This window comes from Hemitrygon akajei, chromosome 11 (genome assembly GCF_048418815.1).
Source record: "Hemitrygon akajei chromosome 11, sHemAka1.3, whole genome shotgun sequence".
NCBI lineage: Eukaryota > Metazoa > Chordata > Chondrichthyes > Myliobatiformes > Dasyatidae > Hemitrygon > Hemitrygon akajei.
This window is the reverse complement of record NC_133134.1, coordinates 143,713,105-143,737,781: the sequence shown is the minus strand read 5'-3', so window position 1 is coordinate 143,737,781 and position 24,677 is coordinate 143,713,105. Positions and strand designations below refer to the sequence as shown.

At 39.0% G+C, this 24,677-nt stretch overlaps 1 protein-coding gene across 4 annotated transcripts in view; it reads right to left on the bottom strand.

Annotated features, from left to right (window-relative positions):
• Positions 1-2,294: 2,294 nt before the first annotated feature.
• The window catches only part of LOC140736096 (regulator of G-protein signaling 20-like), a 120,926-nt gene continuing 98,543 nt past the window's right edge, over positions 2,295-24,677 (bottom strand). For all 4 annotated transcript variants that reach the window (XM_073061858.1, XM_073061855.1, XM_073061854.1 and 1 more), the window contains exons 3-5: positions 22,251-22,325; positions 17,474-17,708; positions 2,295-3,533 (exon numbers count right to left, since the gene is read on the bottom strand). In XM_073061858.1, the coding sequence (XP_072917959.1) occupies positions 3,345-3,533; positions 17,474-17,708; positions 22,251-22,325 (499 nt within the window). In that variant the 3' untranslated portion in view covers positions 2,295-3,344. The remainder of the gene's footprint in view (positions 3,534-17,473; positions 17,709-22,250; positions 22,326-24,677) is intronic.

Sequence of the window (24,677 nt, the reverse complement as noted above, 5' to 3'; positions counted from 1 at the left end):
GGATTTTTATTGGCACTGGAGTAGATCCTTCTTTCAGGGATACAAACTGTTCAGTTATAAAATGATCATATCCCTTTTTAACTTGGTCAGACTCTAACAAAGCTTCATTTGTGTTTATCAAACCCTGTGGATTTACAGGTTTTTCAGTATGTTGCACATAACCATCTGCAACTGCTTCCTTTTCTTTCTTTTTCAATCGGAAACAGTTAGCTATTACGTGACCAGGTTTCTTACAATAGTTACAAATGGGACCAAACTGTCTTTCCTTCCCAGATTTTCTTTCCTCCTTACTTTTCTGATTAACTTCTGATTTAATCTCTGATTTACTTTGATTCTCTGTGTTATTTTTCCTTTTAAAAGCTCTGCCCTGAGGAAATTTATTCTTATGGATTAAAGCATACTCATCAGCTAATTTAGCAGAGTCCTGTAATGTAGCAATGTCTCTCTCATTTAAGTATGTCCTTACTTCAACAGGAATGCTTCTTTTAAATTCTTCCATTAAAATCAGCTCTTTCAATTTATTATAGTCCCCATTTACATTTTTAGAGGAAACCCATCTCTCAAAACACACAGCTTTATCATAGGCAAATTCCACATAAGTCTTTCCCACAGATTTCTTCAAATTTCTGAATCTTTCTCTATAAACTTCTGGAACTAACTCATACACCTTCAATATGTGTAGTTTCACAGTACCATAATCAAGCGCTTGCTCAGCAGTTAAAGCTGTATAAACCTGTTGTGCTTTGCCCTTAATTACACTCTGTAACAACACTGACCATTTCTCTTTCAGCCACTCTGAAATCAGAGCAATCATTTCAAAATGTTGAAAATATTTCTCTACTTCTGTTTCACTAAATAGAGGGACCAATTTAATTTCCTGACTAACAACAAACGTTTTTCTAAAACCAGGAGACTGATTCCCGGATCTCAATTCCGCCATCTTAAGTTCAAATTCCCTCTTTTTATTTTCAGCTTCTAATCGACTTAGTTCCAAGTGAGCTTCTAATTCCTTCTGATTTAATGCAGCTTCTATTTTCAACTTTTCTAATGCTACCCGTTCTGACTGTAACTGAATCGCTGCTTTACTCACAGGAAACTGATCTAAAATCGATACATCAAACACACCCAACTCTATATAGTGTTCTGTGATTTTTCTTTGAACTACAGGCTTTGTTGTACCTTTTGAAATACCTTCAAGTTCCAACCTGCTAGCAATCTCCAATACATCATTTTTTTTTGCCTTCTCTAATAATCCCGAATCTGGAGATTCCAGGAATTCTTCAATATTCATTGTTGCCGAATACCACTCACAAGCCAATCAAACAAAAGAATTGAGTATTCCCCTTTTCCAAATCACCGATTAAAAACCAAACAAGCATTTAAACTCAAAAATGGATTCAGATCGCACGAGCCCCCAAATGTTATGATCCAGCAACAATGAATATATAATTGAGACAGGTTTTTTAATAACAAATAAAACATTTATTAAACACTGCTAAAAAAACTCAAAAGTAAACAAAAGACTAACTTAACCAAAAGTCAGCTGCTGTGCAGCAGCTTGAACAGTTCTTAAGCGAGAATGTGAAAACAGTTCTTAAAGCAATAATGCAAAAATAGTTCTTAGAAGTAGTAATGCAAAAGTCCAAGTGTTTACACAGTCACTTAGGAGAGGCTTTCCTTGAAATAATTTAAGTTCTTCTTCGTGGTGTTACTGCCGATCCCAGTTGAAGTATGCTTTGATCAAAGGATTTACGATGAAGAAAATGAAACAGCTTAAAGGCACTGACCTTTCCTTGGCGAAACTCTGCATCCAACTCTTTCTGCCCCTTTTAGCAGGAGTTATTAATAGGTTACTAATTCCTTGTATAAAGATTAAATAAGGTCGTACCGGTTTCACCGTCAACACCAACTTTCCTTGAGCTTTCAGCTTCCCAAACTTCGATGACTACTTTTTAACTGGCAGTATTGTGGCAAAACTGCTGGGAATAACCTTTGACTTAAGGCAGAAAGTAAACCTCCACTTTTAAACGAAACTGCGTCATAACATCGGAATACGCAGCAACATGGAGTCAGTGGCGAATTCAGCCACGAACTGCTCCACCTCACAGGGCGGGGTTTTCCCTTTATACTCTGTTGAAAAAAACTATCACATGACCTCTCACTGGTGGGAAAATGACATCACTCCACCATAACAAGACCATTACCTCATGCCCAGCAAAGCTTCAGTTACATCATGGTCATGTGACAGGTACAAGATACCCATGGGTACGTAACAAAATGAAAGACGAAGTTCATCAGATTAGCAATGTATTTATTTAAATTTTTACAAATTTTCTTAACCGTGCTTGTAAAACATAATTAATTTCAAAAATTATAGTGAGGGATTTCTATTATTTCTAACATAACTATCCAATTATTATTTTTCATCTTGTAGGTAAGCCTTCGTAAATTTAAAGCCCTTTTGTTGACTACCTGTGTCCAAGAAGAAAATTGCACAAATATAAACTATCTTTAGCTGTAAACAACAGCTAGCTAATTTATCAGTAGTTTCCTTTTTAAAGTTGTCAATACAGCCTAATATTATTACAATACAGCACAATAAATTGCCAACCATGAAGACAACCAAAGGGGTGAAATTTAACACATCTTGTACACTAGCTCTGGAGTCCATTTGACAATGTAACCCTCAAGAGCACCTTGGTTCCTTTTCAGCAAGAACTCACACTTACCTGGCTATTATCTTTTCTGTAATCTTCGGAGATAGCTTCATGATCATTGTACAAAACAAATTTTAATTAAATGTTCATGGACACAAAGTGAGGTAAAATTATGGTTCTTTTGGATGGAATGATCCTTGATTAGCAACTGATGGAATTATTAGCAGCAACAATGACGTCTTACAAAGGTAGGTATGAGCTACTTACAATTTTAAATATTCTGTTTTGTATTTTTAATGGTTACGTTCCAACATAAAGGCTGAGATTATATCCCTTTCAATAAAATCATTTTCATTTTTCATGTAAAGATAAAAGCTGTTCTGAAATTGTTGATAACAGCATTTTCATATATAATAATTGTGTAGATGATACCTGATTGAGAGATGAACAAAAACTGTCCCTTTCCATTAGGGTTTATTCACTAATGCTTGTAAATAAAAAAAAAGACCAAAATTGAACTTATTTAAGCCATCACTAGAGTCTTGCAGTTCTTTAGTGCTTCTTGCATTTTTAGGCAACAGGAAATCAGTAGTAAAATAAACCTGAGTTTCATATTTTCTTTTTTGTGATGATGACCTTGTACCTGTTTTGTTTTTTTAAATGAACTTTATCCATATAGTTGAATATTTAGGACTCTGAAGATGTGCTGGATGACTTCTGAAGCAGAGACTTGTATATAGAAGAGTTCAGGAATCGTGGATACGAGTCTCTATGCATTAAGGTATAAATCTGCAGCTGTGCATCATCAAATATCTGATTTGATGGTTCCGCCATCTTTGTGTTGATGACTTCACGCACTCGTGAATCAAGGCTAACCTGCACGTAAAAGGGAAGTGTAACTGTAAGTTAACATGAAAGTAGTGTAATAACTGTTTAATTTCTCATGCACAGTAAAAGTTCTTTCTCTCGGGCAGTAATTGTATTAAATCAACAGTTGATTTACCATTGTAAAGGCAAACTTTCTAGAAAGAGATAGTTCTATTTGAATTCCACATTGGAAGAGCATCTTAACACTATGACAAATTGAAGTAATTAAATTCTTAGATTAGAACCCAGAACCACGGATTAAAAATCTGTAGAAATGAGTTTGTCCCACCATAGAACACAGAAATTAACAGCACATTACAGGCCCTTGGCCCATAATGGTGTGCCGACCATGTAGCCTAGCAACATGTACCTATCTAAGAGTCTCTTAAAAGACCCTATTGTATGTCTCCACCACCATCGCCTGCAGTGCATTCCACACACACACCACTCTCTGTGTGAAAGAAACTTAACCCCTGATATCCCCTCTGTACCTACTTCCATGCACCTTAAAATTAAGTCCCCTCGTTTTAGCAATTTCAGCCCTGGGATCAAGCTTTTGGCTATGCACACGATCAATGCCTCTCATCATCTTATACACCCCTATCAGTTCAGCTCTCATCCTCCGTCACTACAGGGAGAAAAAGCCAAGTTCACTCAACCTATTTTCATAAGGCCTGCTCTCCAATCCAGGCAACATCCTTGTGAATCTCCTCTGCACTCGCTCTGTAGTATCCACATCCTTCCTGTAATGATGTGACCAGAACTGAACACAGTACTCCAAGTGAGTCTAACCAAGGCCTTGTATAGCTGTAACATGGTAACTGTGAAATACAAATCCATTTAAGAATTGATTATTTTGTTTTAAGGAGAGGAAGTATGCCATTTCTGTGATATACTTAATGCCTTTGAAATGGAGAAGCAGGGCATTCAGTTGTATCGTGCTAGCTATGTTAAAGCAGAAAAAGAACAAAACTAAACATACCACCCGATGTCAAACTCAGCACTGATTATGGATACACAATTCATTCAACTTGTCAATATGTCTGCAAATGGTGTCTGAAGTGGAGATTGGCAAGGAACAGCTTTATATTTAGTCTCCATTGATTTATACCTTTCAGTTAAGGTACCAGTCCCGTTATGATCCTTATGAGCATTCTGTCCTGATTTGCTATTTACAATCTTTCCTCATCTGATGAATCAGTATTGGAAAACAATAGGTGGATTCAGATGAGAAGGCACTGATATGAAGGCAGGAAGGGACTTAAGGAGATAGTGACAAGCTGGGAAGTGATAGAAGATTTCAGATTGTGAAATCTGATGAAATTGGTGAGTGGAATCAAGTAAGGGAAGAATGCTCAGGGGAAGAGTGGTAAGGATAGAGATTAAGTGGGTAGAGTATGTGGGCCATAGGTAGACCATGTGAGGAAGAGGAAATAATCTAGGAAACCAAGAGGCTGGGTGGGAGTGAGTTTGGAAAGAAGGGAGCCCGTGAGGAGACTTGCGTGGGTCAGGAAGGTGAAAGGAACAGAGGGGTTGTGTGTTCCCTGAAATTAGAGAATTCCATGTTCACCCCATTGAGTTGTAGTTAGTCGGCCAAACGAGAATATGAGGTGCTGTTCCTCTTGGTTGTATTTGGCATCACGCTGGCTGTGGTGAAAGCTGAGGACAGACGGGTCAATTTGGAAAATGAGATGAGTTCAAATGGTTTGGAAATAGATCAGGTTGGCTTTTGCAGAGTACTGGTGCTCACCAAAGTGGTTGTCCAGTCTGTGCTTGATCTTGCTAGCACTGAGGAGGCCACATTGAGAGTACAGAATACAACAGACCTCATTGCAGAAGGTGCACAAGAGGTGATGAGAAAAGTTTAGGTACAGGTGTGGCACCTAAGGATGCAGGTAAAAATGCCTGGTGATGGAGAGATGAATGAACCAGTGAGTCATGGAGAGATTAGTCCTGTGGAAAGCAGAAATGGGTGGAGTAGAGAAGACATGTCTGCTGGTGGGATCACATTGCAGTTGGTGAATATGAAGCATAATGTGGTGGTTGGTAGGATGAGAGTTGGGGATGACATCCCAAATGAACACTTTAGTATTCAGCAGGGAGAATGATGTGGCAGCTGGAGAATGCAATTTGCTGGATTTCTTGAGCACATCTGTATAAGGAAGGGCAAAGCTTTAGAAATCTTGGAGCACATTAAGGTTGATACACTCGTATGGTGTAACATTCAATCCAAAATGAAAAAAGTGGCAAGAGAGGAGATTGCTAGCACTCTGGAGATTTTTGCATCTTTGTTAGCTTGAACTAAGTGCCAGAACACTGGAGGAAAGATTTAAAGGAGATCTGAGGGGCAGGTTTTTCATGTGAAGGATGATGAATATTTGGAACAAGCTGTCAGAAAGTATTGGAGACAGATGACATTTAAATACTTAAAAGCATTTAGACAGATACTTGGATAGAAAAGAAGTAGAAATATGACTGTAATGCAGACAAGTGGGATTAGTGTAGAAGGGCTTCAGGAAAGGCATGTAAAGATAAAAGCTGTTCTGAAATTGTTGATAACAGCATTTAGGAGATCTAGGCCTCATATGGAGCCAGTGATCATTAATGGAGAATGTGTGGAGCAGGTTAAGACCTACAAGTATCTGGGAGCTAGACTGGACTGCCAACACAGATGCCTTGTGCAGGAAGGCACAGAGTCGACTGTACTTCCTTAGAAGGTTGGCGTCATTCAATGTTTGTAGTGAGATGCTGAAGATGTTCTATAAGTCAGTTGTGGAGAGTGCCCTCTTCTTTGTGGTGGCGTGTTGGGGAGGCAGCATTAAGAAGAGGGACGCCTCACGTCTTAATAAGCTGGTAAGGAAGGCGGGCTCTGTCGTGGGCAAAGTACTGGAGAGTATAACATCGGTAGCAGAGCGAAGGGCGCTGAGTAGGCTACGGTCAATTATGGAAAACCCTGAACATCCTCTACATAGCACCATCCAGAGACAGAGAAGCAGTTTCAGCGACAGGTTGCTATTGATGCAATGCTCCTCAGACAGGATGAAGAGATCAATACTCCCCAATGCCATTCGGCTTTACAATTCAACCGCCAGGAGTAAGATATGTTAAAGTGCCGGGGTTAGGACTCAATGTATTTAAGTAAACTACTTAAGAACTTTTTAAAAGCTATTTATTAATGCTTTTTGAGAGGGTGATTTTAGATGCATATCATATTTTTACTGAGTTAAGTATTGTATGTAATTAGTTTTGCTACAATAAGTGTATGGGACATTGGAAAAAATGTTGAATTTCCCCATGGGGATGAATAAAGTATCTATCTATCTATCTATCTGTTCAGCTATCTGTGGCAAGTGCTTTGAGCTGTGTTTGCCCTGATAGAATTGATCACTGCAATGGAGTCTATGGATCAGCAATGACTTCAACTTCCCTAATAAAGACTGGGACTTCCTTAGTCCAAGAGACTTAGATTCGGCAGAATTTGTTAGGTTCGGGAGGGAGCACACTGGAACTGGAATATATAAAAATAGTGTAAATGAACACTTTAGAATATGTCCTTGATGGTGGGAAAGCTAGTGCTCAGGACGGAGCTGACTCAGCAGCTTTCCACTTTCCTATACATTGGCGTCTCCATACCAGACAGTGATGCAATAAGTCAGGATGCCCTGCACAGTCCATCTGTAGAAATCTGCTAGACTCTGGTCATACCATATCTCCTCCGAATCCTAATATAGCTGCAGGTGTGCCACCTTTGTAATTGCATCAATATGTTTCACCCAGGAAAGACCTTTAGAGATGTTGATACTCAAGAAATTGAAAAAATTGCCCTTTTTACTGCAGTCCCCATAATTAAAACCTCTGTGTGGTCTCCCAACTTCCTTTCCAGAAGTCCACAATCAATTTCTTAGTCTTACTGCCATATAGTGCAAGGTTGTTGTGACACCACTCAACCAGCTGATCTATCACATTCTTGTAAGCTCTCTTATGAGCATCTGAGATTCTGCCAACAACAATTATGACATTGACAAATTTGTAGACGGCATTTGCACTCTGCCAAGCCACATAGTCGAGGGTATAGAAAGAGTAGAGTAGTGGGCTTAAGGTGTGCCAGTGTTGATTATCAGCATGGAGGAGATGTTATTTCCAACCTGTGTTCTCCTGACAAGGAAATCAAAGATGCAGTTGCAGATGGAGGTACAGAGACTCAGGGGATGATGGTGTTTTAACGCTGAACTGGAATCAATAAAAAGCAACCTGATGTAGGTATTGCTGTTGTCCATGTGGTCCAAGGCTGAGTGGAGAGCCAGTAAGATTGCATCTGCTGTAAATCTGTTGTGGTGGTAGGGAAATCAGGAACCAGTGAGAATTAATTGGGAACAGTTTGTTAATGGGCAAATCCACATCTGACACTTGAAGGGTGTTTGAAGTCCAACTGTATAGAGTACAGGACAGGAATGTTGCAGTGAAAAGGAAGAACAAGGATGACAAGTTAAGGGGACACTGGGTGTCAAGAGAGGTGGTGAATTTAGTTAAGAAAAAGGACACTTATGTAAGGTTTAGGAAGCTAAAATTAGAGACCTTTAAGATTAAAAAGAAGCTAGAAATCATTAAGGGAATTAGGAAAGCCAGAAGGGGCCATGAAAAAAGTCCTTGGCAAGTAGGATTACAGTGAATCCTAAGGATTTCTATACATTGAGCAAGGGGATATTTACAGAGCAGGTAGGACCACTCAATGATAAAGAAGACAATGTACTTGAAGGCAGAAGACAAGGACCTAAATGAGTACTTGGCATCAATGTTTACAAAGGACAGGGAGATTTGTGTGGAGTATGCTAATTTGCTATGGCATTAAGAGCTAAAGAAGGATAAAGTATTATATGAAGTATTAGGTCACTTAAAGAACATTAAGGTGGATAAATCCCCAGATGCAATGTATGTATCTGATGCAATGTATCTAAGGTTCTTGAGAAAGATAAGAGATGAGCTTGCTGGAACCTTGACCAATATTGTTGTCTTCAAGTGAGGTAGGTCCTCGGGGATTGCTGAGTAACTACTGTTGTTCAAGAAGTGAAATAAGGGTAATCCTGGAAACTAAGTTACCTGAGAAGGCTCTTGGGGATAGGATTTCCGAGCATTGTTAAACCATTATTAACTAGGGACAGTCAGCATGCCTTTATGTCATATCTTAGTTGACTGAGTTTTTCGAGGAGCTGCCAAAGGAGATTGATGAAGGTAGAGCTGTGGATGTTGTCAACATGGAGTTTTGTAAGGTATCTGATAAGATCTCCCATGGGAGGCTGATGCAGAATATTAAGGATCATGGATTCCATGGTGAATTTGCCATTTGGATTCGCTTGCCAATAGAAATTTCAGGTAGTGGTCAATAAAACTTATTCTGGCTGGAGGTCTAATTTCCACAAAGGTTTCAGTATGGAATTTGCTTTGTGTGATATACATAAATGACCTGGATGAAAATGTTGATCGATACAGTTTAGTACATTTACAGAGGGCAAGAGATTAGTGTGTTGTGGATAGTATGGAAAACTGGTAAAGGATAGAGCACCATATGGATCAGTTGCAGATATAGTCTGAAAAATGGCAGATGGAGTTTAACCCGGTCAAATGTAAAGAGACAGCAGATTGTTAGTGGCAAGAATCGGAACTGTTTATGTTGGATCTTGGGGTCCATGTCCATAATTCCCTGAAAGTGGCTACGTATGTAGGTTGATATGGAGTAAAAAAGGCACGTGGCATGGTTGCCTTTCTTAGTCAAGCAATTGAAATCAAGAGTCAGGTGCATCCTAACTAGTTAGAAAACTAGTTGTGATGCACCTGGATTACTGCATTAGATTCTGCTTGCCCTATTGTAGGAAGAATGTTGAGGCTTTGGTGGGGTATAGAAGAGGTTTACCAGGACACTGCTTGGATTGAAGGGTATGTACTATCAGGAGAGGTTGGACAAACTTGGGTTGTTTTCTCTGCAGAGTAGAGGCGTAGATAGAGTAGAAAGCTAGTCTACTTTTTCCCAGGTTTGAAATGTCTGATACCAGAGGGCAGGCATTTCAGGTGAGAGGGGTTAAGTTCAAAGAAGATGTGAGGGGCAAGATCTTTGTTTAAACACAGAGTGATGGCTGCTTGGAATGCGCTGCCTGGAGAGTTAGTGGAGGCAAATATGATAATGGTGTTCAAGAGGTTCTTAGGCCTATGATTGTGCAGGATTTGGAAGAATATGGTCATTGTGTAGGGAGAAGGAATGAGCTTAGTGGGCATTTGATTAATAATTTAATCAGTTCTGCACAATATTGTGGGCCAAAGTGCCTGTTCCTGTGCTGTAATTTTCTACATTAATAACAAATAAATGTGCATTACCATTAACAGTAACTTTGTGGTTCATTATATTGCTCATGTTCAAACCTGAGAATCAACCCTTTGTCACTGAAGAGTCCAAAAGGGCAAGTCAGGATTAGTAAGTACTAAGTACAGTATATTGTACCTCCAGCCTGAATAAGACCCTTTGAGCACTATCGTATTGTGCAAACAAGTACTCCATACTACCAAGTTATCATTCCATGCATCTTAATCCTCTGGATCAGCCTACTATGAGGGATCTTGTTGAATGCCTTACTAAAATCCATGTAGAAGACATCCACTGCTGTACAATTATTGATCATATTTGTCACCTCAAAACTCAATCAAATTAGCAAAACATGACCTGCTTCACATAAAGCCATGCTGATTGTCTTTAATTAGGCCATGCTTTTGCAAATATTCATAAACCTTACACCTAAGAATCCTCTCAAACAGCTTCACTAGCACGAACATGAGACTCACTGGTATATAATTTCAAGATTATCCTTATTTCCCTTCTCTAACCAAAGAACAACATTAGCTACTCACCAGTCCTCAGGGGCTTGTCTGTGGCTAGAGAGGACATGAAGATCCAGGTCCTGGTGTTGGCAATGCCAACCCTTGCCTCTCAACCTGAGGTATATTGCATAAGGCCTGGAAGACCTTTCTAAACTAACATTCATTAAGAGATCCATTACTATCTCTTCCTCTACCTCAAAATACCTCAGCATCATTATCAAACTGCACACTGATCATTCCACAGTACTGTGCAGAAATCTTAGGCACATATCTATAGCTAGGGTGCTAAGACATATTACAGTACTGTGTTTCACTATACTACTGCAACTAAAAAAAAATAATGAATTGAGTAGGTGATGATAAACCTGATTCTGATATGGGCCTGTTTTGTGGACTGAGAGTGGGAAGGGAACAGAGAGAGGGGAGATCATGGTTGGGAAAGGAGGTGTATACACCCGTGCCACTCCCTGCCCCAGCAATGCTTCTCTACCACCTGTCCCACACTGCTGGCATCACTCCACCCTCGCCATTCCCAAAATCCTTTGCTCCTGCCAGATTTACAAACTCGCCCGCTGTTCCACGTTGACAAAAACAGCATTGTGCTAAAGTCTTAAGACTTTTGGACAGTACTGAATCTTACATGCTCTTCTCCTTGGTGAACATTAACGCAAAGAGTTCATTTGCAATGTCGGCAAGATCATTTTCCTCTAAACGCATATTCCCTCTTTTATCCTTTAGTGGTCCTATCCTCTTGCTCTTGATGTATGTGTAACATGCTGTAAGGTTTCATTGCGAATAAAATGGTTTCTCTGTAGCAGCAATATTTGGGTTATGTCTAGAGATAACAGGGTTTGGAATGCTGGGGGCTAGCCAATGAGAGAGCTGTTATTCTTTCTTGTGAGTCTGGAAGAGAGATTTTCGTGGTCTTTTGCCGGGGTGAGATGAGAGAAAACGCAAATGGAGAAAGTTGGTAGACTGCCAGACGGAGTGGACTTGGAGAGAGGGTCCGAATGGCAGCGACGATCGGAGGAGGTTGATTTGGATGACCAGCTTATCAGTGAGCTCCAACATTGTTTCAAAAGAATGGGCCTTTTTTCTTTTTTTTTTGTTTTCTTTATTAACCATATAGTCAATATAAGAATTATAAAGCTTAATCGTTTAATCGCATATTGTGTACTGTTAGTTATTGGGCGGGATACTGATTTGTAATGGGAACACATCGCGCGGCATCCACCCAAACGAGATTTCTTAAGTTTGGCCGGGCTGGGCACTATCACTCCTTATATTAAGCCACTAGCCAAAGTGGAAGTTACACATGTATCAAGTAACATCAATAGCCTGCTCAGTGGTGCTCAGCTTTGGTTGTGCTTGGACCACTGAGCTTCTAATTTTGTTCATAAAATGGAGAAGTGGTCAGAGTTTCTTTGACATCATGACATAAGTTGACTGAGTGAGATGTTATGGGAGCTTGGTAAAAGTAAAATAAACAAGCATTATGGAGAAAATATTTGAATGATGGGGATTCTGTGCAATGGACCAGGCTTGATTAGAGAGCTTAAGGAAAAAATAACCCTTAGGGGAAAGTGATCATAATATGATTGAATTCACACTGAAATTTGGGAAGTAGAAGCTAAAGTCAGATGTATCAGTATTACAGTGGAGTAAAAAGAATTAGAGGCATGAGAGAGGAGTTGTCCAGAATTGATTGGTAAAGAACACTGGTAGGGATGACAGCAGAGCACCAGTGGCTGAAATTTCTGGAAGCAATTTGAAATACACAGGATACATACATCGCACAGAGGAAGAAGTATTCTGAAGGAAAGAAGACACAACTGCGGCTAACAAGAGAAGTCAAAGCAAAGAGAGGGCATATAATAGAGCAAAAATTAGTGGGAAGTTAGCAGATGGGGAAGTTTAAAAACCAACAGAAGGCAACTATAGAATTCATTAAGAAGGTAAAGATAGAATATGGTGGGCTAGCCAGTAATATTAAAGAGGATACCAAGAGTTTTTTTTAGATACATAAAGTCCATGCAGAGGTTTGCAGATGATATTGGACCGCTGAAACACAATGCTGGAGAGGTAGTAATGGGGGACAGTGAAATGGTGAATGAACTGAATAAGTATTTTACATGAGCCTTCACAATGGAAAATACTAGGAGTATGGTGGAAGTTCCAGGTGTCAGTGGTCATGAAGTGTATAAAGTTCCCATCATTAGAGAGAAGGTTCTTGTGAAATTGAAAGGTCTGACGGTAGATAAGCCATCTGAACCAGATGGTGTACACCCCAGAGTTCTGAAGGAGGTGGCTGAAAAAAATCATGGAAGCATTACTAATGATCTCTCAAGATTCATTAGATTCCAGAATGGTTCCAGAAGACTAGAAAATTTCAAATGTCACTCCACGCTTCAAGAAGGGAAAAAAGAAAACTATACACCAGCTTGTCTGACCTCAGTGGCTGGGAAGATAGATGTTGGAGTCGATTATTAAGAATGTGGTTCAGGGTACTTGGAGGCACATAATAAAATAGGCCATAGGAGAATATTGTCTGACTAACCCATTGGAATTATTTTTGAAAAAATAACAAGCAGGATAGGCAAAGGACAATGGAGAATCAGTTAATGTTGTGGTACTTGGGATTTTCAGGCGGCCTTTGACAAGGTGCTACACATGAGGTTGCTTAACAAGCTACGAGCCCTTGGTATTATGGGAAGATTCTAGCATGGATAATGCAGTGGCTGATTGGCAGGAAACAAAGAGTGGGAATAGAGTGTGTCTTTTCTGGCTGGAGGCCGGTGATTAGTGTTGTTCCACAGGGGTCTGGGTTAGGATCTATTCTTTTTATGTTATGTGATTTGGATGATGGAATTGATGGTTTTGTTGCAAAGTTTGCAGATGATATGTAGATAGGAGGAGGGGCAAGTATTTTGAGTAAGTAGAGAGGCTACAGAAGAACCTAGACAGATTCGGAGAATGGGCAAAGAAATGACAGATAGAATACAGTGTAAGTAAGTGTATGGTCATGCACTTTGGTAGATGAAAAAATAGGGTTGACTATTTTTTTAATGTAGAGAAAGTACAAAAAACTGAGGCACAAAGGGACTTGGGAGTCTTTGTGCAGGATTCCCTAAAGGTTATTTTGCAGGTTGTGTCTGTGGTGAGGAAGATAAATGCAATGTTAGCATTCATATCGAGAGGACTAGAATATAAAGCACTGGTGCGGTCTCACTTGGAGTATTCTGAGCAGTTTTGGACCTCTTATTTTTGGAAGGACGTGCTGAAACTGGAGAGGGTTCAAAGAAGGTTCACAATAATGATTCCAGGATTGAATGGTTTGTCTTTTGAAGAGTGATTGGTGGCTCTGGACCTGTATTTGCTGGGTTTCAGAAGAATGAGGGGTGACCCCATTGAAACTTTACGAATGGTGGAAGGCCTTGATAGAATGGATGTGGAGACAATGATTCCTGTCCTGGGAGAGTCTAAGACCAGAGCACGCAGCCTCAGAATAGAGGGGTGTCCTTTTTGAATGGAAATGAGGAGGAATTTCTTTAGCAGGAGAGTGGTGAATTTGTAGAATCCTTTGCCACATGCAGCTGTGGAGGCCAGTTCTTGATGTATATTTAAGGCAGTGCATAGATTCTTGATTGGTCAGGTATGAAGGGATACGGGGAGAACACAGGAGAGTGGGGCTGAGAGAAAGATTGGATCAGCCATGATGAAATGGCAGAGCAGACTCGATGGGTTAAATGGCCTGATTCTGTTCCTATATCTTATGGTCTTATTATATTCCACATAGAAATCTAGTGTCATCCCATTACCAAGCTATAATTGCAGAAATTCTTCAGGACTGTTGTCTAGGACAAGCAATTATAAATTTATTCAACAAGTGGGGATGTTTGCTGCTGTTTACAGGTTTATTTGTAATTGCAAATTGCCACCAGCTATATAAAACTGTTTAAATAGAAATGAAACTATATCACAGCACTGACAGATAATAAATATAATTTTATTTTGGCTCCTAAGTTCCAAGAAATAAGTATGTAGTATGTGCCATAGTAAAGCTGTGCAGATTTTAGGTTGGAACTAAGATTTGATGATTATTTTGAGAGAATGACAGCCGATTTGGAATTTTGGATAAAATATATTTTATAAAACAACCACCAAAAATATTTTTGGTCACTTTCAACATTAAAGCAAGAAGTTAAGCTCATTTTGTATTTATGTTTTACCAAAATAATCCTATATTAAGCTCATAGCATCTGTTCCTTTCCTGCCATAACCTTGTTATTATTTTATCGAATATGCAAGTGCAAGGCTTTTAACGTGTAATGGAAAAAATTATGTACTTAAAAAGAAGTCTCATTAGAACATTCTCATTGGCCCATTATGTTCCTAGAGATGGGCCTCACTGTATGTTAGTCCTGTTGAAACACTTAATCTCTGAACAATCTAATCCTTTAGATTGTTTCAGCTGGGAGGGGAGGGGGTTGGAAGATAAGCTCCCACTACCTATGAAATGCTCCCACTGGCATGCATCTGAAATAGCCTCTGACAACCAAGTCTAGCCCCTGGTCTTCATATGTGGTGTAACAACTAAACCTGGCAGAACCCTTTCTACTGACGAAGATGGGTTACTGGCACCTTAAACCTAGTAGCTCCAGGCAGATGGGGCTCACAGTCATGATTAGCAGCTCCTCTAGGAGAAGCAAAACACTGATCTCAAACTTCCATTACCTTTTGTCTATACCCACTCATGGAGAAAGCTTCGGGAGTAAACCCCAAGGAAAAATCCAGAGCTGGAGTCTCTAAGGTAGTCCTATGTTGAGTTCAACACTGACTGGTAACTCCGACAATTACACTGGTGCCAAACTGTACCAGTCTCTGCTGTTCCATTGGATTCCTCAGCAGCGTGGAGACTGGGAGCCTGTTGTATGAACAACAGCTTGCTCCATATCGTATTGCTTGCATATCGAACATCCATGGTCAAACCTGATCAACGGAGGGCCTCAATTCTTAAAAGCATTGCTGTTGAAGCAGACATTTTGCAAGGTGTGCTAATCCAAAGCTGTCAGAAACTGAGACCGCACGTTTATGATTTATAGCAGCAACTGAGGATCAGTGACATTTAGAAACAGTTGAAGCACAAATACAAAAAAACAGGTAAAAACGTTTTAAAAATCAGTAAATTGAATGAGTTTATTACAACAAAATATGCTTCATTGATCTTAGATCTAGATCAGCAATCATATTCAAATGAATGATGCCACCTTCCTTTTTGTATGGTAGGAACTGCCTTGTACAGTGCTGAGTCTAGAATCCCCAAGGAACCACATAAATGAATAATGTATCTAACAGCTCAAGTGATGACTAATACTTTACATACATTAAATACATCACCAATAATGAAAATTTCTCCTCAAATATTGGGAGTAATTCTGGCCACTGCCTATCAGCTATATAAATTGTAAAACACAACATAAAGTAGGGTGGTATTCCATTTGAAAGTTTAAACGATGATTTATCAATCCCAGTTTATCCAATTTTTCTTCAAAAGTAGTATTTACAAGGCTAGACAATTACTTTGCAAATCTTGTCTTCACCCTTTAATGCAATCACATCTTTCTATTTATGTGACAAGAACAGAACATAATATTTAAGCTTTTAAGTTGTGCCCTAACAATAATTGGGCACAATTCTTGCATAACCTCTCTGCTCTTGTATTCTGTGCCTAGACTAATTAGGGAAGTATCTCATGCCCTTTCAAACCACCTTATCTGCCATTAAGTAACCATCCGTACTCTTCAATGTGTCCCACATTATGTGGCCTTAACCTCTGAGCTTTCCCGAATTCCATTTGACACTTATTTGTCTAACTGACCAATTCACAACTTTGATTATTACACTTTATTATGCCTGCTAATTTAAGTATAAATAAATCATTTATATAAAACAAAAATCAAGAGACCAACAGGGAATGATCTTCCTTGCCGAAGCACCAGTCAACTATTCCCTATTTCCTGCTGCTCAAGTCAATTTTCCACTCTGCCATAGAATACATATCCATTTAATTTCTTTGACCAGTCTGCCATGTTGGGCCTTGTCAGAAAGCCCTGCTCAAATATATAGCCTGCATCCCTCATTAATCCTCCTGTATAACTCATAAAAGAAAATTAGTTTGATATAACAAACCTATACTGACTCTCCTTGATTAATCTGGGTCCTTCTAAATGAGTTACAGTCTTCATCAGAATTTATTTCAGTAACTTGTTCAACATTAAACTAATTGGTGTGTAACCAGAGCAACACACACAAAATGGTGGAGCAGCACAGCAGGTCAAGCAGCATCTATGGACATGAATAAACAGCCAAAGTTTCGGGCAGAGACCTTTCATCAGGAGAGGGTTCCTCCAGCATTTTGAGCGTGTTGCTCTGGTATCTTCTGTATTCACAATGTGTAACTATGTAACTAAATCAGCTTTTCACTCCTAGTTTAAACAAAGGGACAGTCTCCTTAGTTGTCCAGTACCAAACCTATGGCCAGGGTTAAGTTAAGAAAATGTTGACAACCTTTGCTGTTTTTAAGAGTGAGAAACATTGTTCACCTATTTCAAAATGGCAAAACCTTTATTGCTTCCTGTTTTGCTTTGTTTATCCCATTCAATACTTAACATATATTCTCCTTAACTAATTGCAGCAATACCAGCTTCTGAAGAAACGTGTGCAAAGTTTTAACTAAGAACCCAGTACACATCCTCTGCAAACAGGTTACCATTTTGGTTCCCAAGTATATCCTAATTTCTCATTAATTATAATTCTGCTCTTTATGCAACATCTTTAGATTTTCTTTGATTTTACCTTTGATTTGCTCTTGCTTTGCTTTCTTTATTTCACTTCTAATTGTACCCCTATATTTTCTACATTTTTTCAAGGATTTCTATAGATAATTTTCTAATTGACTGAAGTGGGTTTACTAAATTAGGTCTAATCTGACCCATGATTTCAATGAATGGAGGAACAGACTTAACAGACTGAATAGACATCTGCTCTGTGATTTTAAAATAGAATGCAAGATATATAAAATTTACCTCTTTAGGAGAAAGTATTGAAATAAAGTCTTCATAGATAAGTCGTGCTTTGTCCTCAATGGCACTTTTATTTACTTCACTTTTGAGATCTTCACATGCTAGCCAAAAGAGCATATTTTCTTCACTGTATTCAGTTCTTAAGAATTCTCTGAAGGTATTTCTGCCTGCAGGAGTTTTCAGTAGCTTGTCAAAGGATTGAGCCCATAAGTGCACCTCTTCTGCTGTTGGATTTGCACTGTGTACAGCATAATCATTGAAAACAAGATAATTAAGACAAAATTATATATTTAATATCTCTTTTGTTGATTTAGAGCTGCTGGATTTTATTAATATTATCTAATGAACCACATTACCCAAGATCCACAAATATGCATTTATTAAAAACTACCATGTACCCAGTGGTAGAGAACTGTGCAGATTAACTATGAAGTTTAAAGAATCCTTGCAGTCAGTTTAAAAAGCCCATCATTCAAGCTTAAAAGGGACACCTCCAGAGGATATACTTGGAGTACTATAGGTTTACATTATCTACAGAAGAATCCAGGAATAATACACTAACCAAGTACAGCAGAAGTACATTAAACATTTTAAAATCACATTTATTGAAGCTTATTTATATTATATTATTATAGCCTGAAGAGTTGTACAATATTGTTAGGTCTATAATCCCTGAAAATTAGAAGCATGTGTTTTTCCACTATTGAAAAGAAACATTTAGTGCTTGAGAAATCAGAAACAGCAACATACCCCGCCCATGAAACTCCCCTTGAAATTTCTAAAGAAAACAAATCCCAACACCAATCCTATAGTATGCCTGTTAAAGGTGTCTTTTGTTTTAATATTTCTGAATATCTCTGATGATCAAAATTTTTTTTAAATGCATACATACTAAAACCAGTTTCTAATCAGGCACTGGTTCACAGAGAAGATTCCTCAGTCTTGAAAACAGGTGAGATTGCTAACAGAGCTTGATGGGTTAGTTTGGGGCTTCTGCATGCATGCAGCAGTCTTGAAACTTGCCAGAATCTACATTGCAAATTGCATTACTTCCTTGCATTACTACAGGCAAAACCTAATAAGATCTGATATTATTCAGTGGTTTGGATTTTAATGCCACTGTTTATAGATCACTGTTACACACAAAATGTATTATTGATGCCTCATTCAAGATCAAAGAAGATAAATACGTATAATCATCACTGAGTGAATAGATATGGTAGTGTGCTATGTGATAATCAATGTTTATAACAATGAAAGATTAATTAAATACAGGCATTCAAGTGTGATTTATCTATTATCCACAATTATAATAGGCCATTGAAAATATCTACAAATGATGTCGAATTTATTTGACATCCCTGCAAGCAGCTTAAGTGCCCCACCTGCCCATACACCTCCTCCCTCACCTCCATTCAACGCCCCAGACAGTCCTTCCAGGTGAGACAACACTTCACCTGCGAATCTGCTGGGCTCATCTATGGTGTCTGGGGCTCCCAATGTGGCTTCCTCCACATTGGTGAGACCCATCATAAATTGTGGGACTGCTTCGTCGAACACCTCTGCACCATATACCACAAGAAGGACTTCCCAGTGGCCAAACATTTCAATTCCAATTCCCATTCCAATTCTGACGTGTCAGTCCATGGCCTCCACTTGTGCCAAGATAAAGCCACTGTCAGGGTGGAGGAGCAACATCTCATATTCCATCTGGGTAGCCTCCAACCTGATGCCATCAATATCAATCTTCTTCCTTCCAGTAAACAAATTTCCTCCCCTCCTCTTCCCTTATGCCCCACTCTAACCTTTACCTCTTCTCACCTGCCAATTATGTCTCCCTGGGTCCTTTTGCCTTCCCTTTCTCCTGTGGTGTACTCTGCTCTCCCATCAGATTCCTTCTTCTCCAGTCCTTGACCTTCCCCACTCACGTGGCTTCACCTATCACCTTCCAGCTAGCTTCCTTTCCCTCCCTCCACCTTTTTATTTTCACATTTTCCCCTTCGTTCTCCATCCTGAAGAAGGGTCTCAGCCCAAAACGTTGAATGATTATTTATTTCCATAGATGCTGCCTGACCAGCTAAGTTCCTGCAGCATTTTGTGTTGCTTTGGATTTCCAGCATTTGCAGAATTTCTTGAGTTTTTCAATTTTATTTATTTATTTCATGGATGTGGATGTTGTTTGTAAGATCAGCATTTAATGTCCATCTTGAAATGTCAATGACTGTTAACCATCTTCGTCAACCACTACAGTTTTAGTTAAGTGGTGTCTATCCGTAATGCTGTTAGATACAGAGATAAATCACTTTAAATAGTGATTTGCTAGGTCACTTTGCCATTAAAATTCAATGGACCTGGAAGCACCAAAAAACATAACAGGATAAGCAGTACAATTAGCATCATGTTTGGTATTTTATTATTTGCCATTTATTTATCTATTTACAGCATGGAACAGTCCCTTCTGGTCCAGCAGTCCACCAATTTAACCTAAGCTTTAAAGAGGTAGCATGAGAGATTGTGGTGGTATTAGAAATGATCTTTCAAAAATCATTGGACTCTGGCATGGTGCCAGAGGACTGGAAAATTACAAATGTCACTCCGCTCTTTAAAAAAGGAGGAAGGCAGCAGAAAGGAAATTAATTAGCCTGACCTCAGTGGTTGGGAAGATGTTAAGAGTCAATTGTTAAGGATGAGGTGATGGAGTACTTGGTGACACAGGACAAGATAGTACAAAGTCAGCATGGTTTCCTTCAGGGAAAATCTTGCCTGACGAAACTGTTGGAATTCTTTGAGGAGATTACAAGTGGGATAGATAAAGGGGACGCAGTGAATGTTGTATATTTGGACTTTCAGAAGGCCTTTAACAAGTTGCCACACATGAGGCTGGTTACCAAGGTGAGAGCCCATGGTATTACTGGAAAGTTATTAACATGGTTAGAGCATTGGCTGATTGGTAGGAGGCAGCAAATGGGAATAAAAGTATTATTTTCTGGTTGGCTGCCAGTGAATAGTGGTGTTCTGCAGGGGTCGGTGTTGGGACCACTTCTTTTTATGCTGTATATCAATGACTTAGATGATGGAATAGATGGCTTTGTTGCCAAGCTTGCTGATGATACAAAGATTGTTGGAGGGGCAGGTAGTGTTGAGGATAAGTGGCAAATTAAATAGTGTTGAAAAATGCATGGTCATGTACTTTGGTAGCAGAAATAAATGTGTGGACTATTTTATAAATGGGGAGAAGATCCAGGAATCTGACATGCAGAGTGACTTGGGAGTCCTTGTGCAGAACACCCTGAAGGTTACCTTGCAGGTTGAGTTGGTGGTGAGGAAGGCAAATGCCATGTTATCATTCATTTCAAGAGGTCTAGAATACAAGAGCACAGATGTGATGCTGAGGCTTTATAAGGCACAGGTGAGACCTCGCCTTGAGTATTGTGAACAGTTCTGGGCCCCTCATCTTGGAAAAGATGCGCTGGCATTGGAGAGGGTCCAGAGGAGGTTCACAAGGATCATTCCAGGAATGAAAGGGTTGTCATACGAGGAATGTTTGATGGCGCTGGGTCAGTACTCACTGGAATTCAGAAGGATGAGGGGGGATCTCATTGAAGCCATTCAAATGTTGAAAGGCCTAGACAGAGTAAATATAGAAAGGATATTTCCCGTGGTGGGAGAGCCTAGGATAAGAGGGCATAGCCTCAGGAGACAGGGGTGCCCTTTCAAAACAGAGATGTGGAGAAATTTCTTTAGCCAGAGGATGGTGAATTTGTAGAATTTGTTGCCACATGCAGCTGTGGGAGCCAGCTCATTGGGCGTATTTAAGGCAAGATTGATAGGTTCTTGATTGGACGTGGCATCAAAGGTTACGGGGAGAAGGCCAGGAACTGGGGTTGAGGAGGAGATAAAAATCAGCCATGATTGAATGGCAGAGCAGACTCGATGGGCGAGAAGGCCTAATTCTGCTCCTATGTCTTATGGTCTTATGGGTTAAATCACAGGACAAGTTACAATGACTAATTAACCTACTAACTGGTACATCTTGGTCTATGGGAGGAAATCAGAGCACCTATCCCTGTCCTATTCCTGATGCTTTCTCCTTTTTCATGCAGAGTTATTATAAAATAGAGATAGATTGCCTAATTGTGTGTGTATTATATGAAATATATTCAATTGGAACTGTGGATAACAGAATGAATTGGTTATTATCATGATACAGTTAATAAATTATCCCTCAAAAGAATGGATTTCATGCTGATTAGCTGGTCGTTTTATTCCATGTTGTGTTCTAAATTCAACTCTCTAATATTACCGACACCTTTCCTTTTTATTTGAGTGACTTCTGAATTGGGAATTTCCATTCTATCTATTATCTCAAATTTTCATTTTGAATGATAGGGAAAGACATATTCTTGACCATTTTCAAATTTGTCCTGGATGTAGCCACACAATTGAAGCTTGCCATCTCCATAGTCAATTTAAGGAAAGCTGTACAGACAAGAAGACTGTGACTACAGTTAAATAATGGCTATCAATGAGGGAAATAAGAGATAATGAAGAACTAAAGGAAAGTACAAATAGCAAGACAAAATCTTATTCATATCTCACACTCCACTATATGCTGAACCTAATAATATAGCACACATCTTAAGCTACCAATAACACTAAGGGATTTACAGGTCTGGCATCCTTTACAGAGTTCAAACATTTAAATAATAAATACAGAAACATTACACTTGGAAAGATGTATAGTGCCTTTTATTTTTAAAATGTGCACATCTCAACTTACCTTGGTTCACAGTTCTCCATGTTTTCCAATACAATATTGTGAGATGGCCTTCTAATTCGATCATCATCTTCTCTCCTAGTAAAAAGACTGGAAGTTAATAATTATGTTTATTTTTAAACTGCATATTTGTCAAAATGACATGAATAGGCTTGGAAAAGACCAAGGAACATCAACTGAATTAGATCATAGCTATATTTTTATTGGTCCAGTTTATTAGATTTGACAGAGTTTTGTGTCTGTAGCTCCAAGTTCGACATTTTGTATGTTTAAGTCTTTTGTGACTTCTGGCCCATCACTCATTAACATGGCAGAGGCTAAATGATAAAGCAAAAAATATATACTCTAAGGAACCTTGACAATGGATGCTGTTTTAGCTTCTTAAGGATATACAATGTTTTACAGTAGGTAGTTTTGGCAAAATATGCATGCAGACAATACAAATTCATTATTGTGGTTTTCAAAAGCCACAAAGTAACTGGCAGAAAAAGTGAACAAACTTCTCTTCTTCAAGAGGAATGCAAATGTGGTATTGCCTGGATGGATCAGCTGAATTTCTGTCACTATCGCTTTTCACACGAGAAAAAAAAAAGATTAGCAACTTAATAATGCTGCAAAAAGCATTATACTATTGAATTCTATACACTTCTGGTCAATTCAATATAGGAAGGGTGTGGTTGTGCTGGAGAGCGTGCAGAGCAGATTCATCAGGATGTTGTCTGGATTGAAGGACTTTAATTATGGAGGCAAATTGGAAAGTCTTACACTTATTGCTGTATTTATTACTAACATGTATACTGTTTATTCTGAGAGCTTCACGTGAGCAAAGAGGTTCGCTGCACCCTGATGCAGTGTGATCACTCAAGTCGAGTATGATGTTCTTCTAAGGGGTTGTCTATTGGTGGGTCGTCAAATGGGTGAAGAGGCTGATTGGGGATCCACATATTCTGATGCAGTGTGGGCACGATTATATGGTGGCTGTGGTTGCTCAGTCTCTCCTTTTGCAGCTGCCACTTGTTCTCAGCAGCACAGCAGAGACTGTTCTCATGTTCTCCCTCTTGAATAGATTGACTCCAGGTGTATCTATTGAATGCAATGTCTTCCCAGTTTTTAGATGTAATGTTGAATTTCTTCAGGCTGGATTTGACACTATCTTTGAAGCATTTCCTTTGCCATCCAGGAGCTCATTGACCTTCCTTCAACTATGAATAAAGGACCTATTTGGGGATAAGTGAGTTATAGGCATCCAGATTATATGACCTCTGCATCGGAGAAGCTGTTCATGTCGGCCCTCTCCAGAACACAGGTGTTATTGCATTTATCCTTCTAACTGCTCCTCAAAATCTTTCATAAGGATCTTTGGTGGTATTGCTCCAGGACTTTCATCTATGATTCAGCTCCATACAGTAATATAGGAAGCACAACTGCTCTATAAACTAAAAGTTTATATAAGAGTCTTCGAAGAGCATGACCTGTGGGTTGTGGCTCTTTTCCTTAATCTTGCATAGGTTCCATTAACACGACTCATGTAGTGGTTGATCTCTGAGTTTATGAATGTTTTTGACCACAGAATGCTGCCAAGGTAGGGAAAACTGTCTGCACTTTGTCCAATCTTTACTGATAACAGTGATTTTCATTTATGGAGTGACTAATTAAGTATCTCAATGAACTTCATTCAAACTTCCTCATATTTTAAAGACAAAAACACTTCATAATAGCATCTGCTAAAGTTCAAAGTAGCTGGGAGGGGATGAAGGTTCAATTAATGACTGAGAAAAAATACTTGCCTTGGAACAAAATCAGAATCAGGTTCAATATCACTGCCATATGTCGTGAAATTTGCAGCAGTGGTACAATACAATACATATTAATAGAAAAAAAGCCAAGAATTATACATATATTAAATAGTTAAATAGTACAAAAATGGAAATTAAAAGAAGTAGAGAGGTAGTGTTCATGGGTTCAATGTCCATTCAGAAATAGGATGACAGAGGGGAATAAGTTGTTCCTAAATCATTGACTGTGTGTCTTCACACTTCTGTACCTCCTTCCTGATGGTAGCAATGAGAACAAGGAATATCCTGGATACTACAGAGGCTTATGCCCATAATGGAGTTGACTGAGTTTACACCACCGTATAGCTTCACTTGACACCTAGATACAGGCCATGATATTCAGATGATAATTTTTGTGTCACAATAACATCATTTCATCTTGATTTTAATTTGACACTAAGACACATAAAATGTTATTATGGTGGATGGCGTAAATTTTAAGGAAGTTCTTGATGGAGGAGAAAAAATATCAATAAATTTAGGGAAAGAATTCCAGAATCTCAGACCTAGTTGGCTGATGGGACATCTGCTTGGAATGGTAATGTAAGAACTGAAGATGAGGTGTTCAAGAGAGCAAAACTGAAGGACCACTATA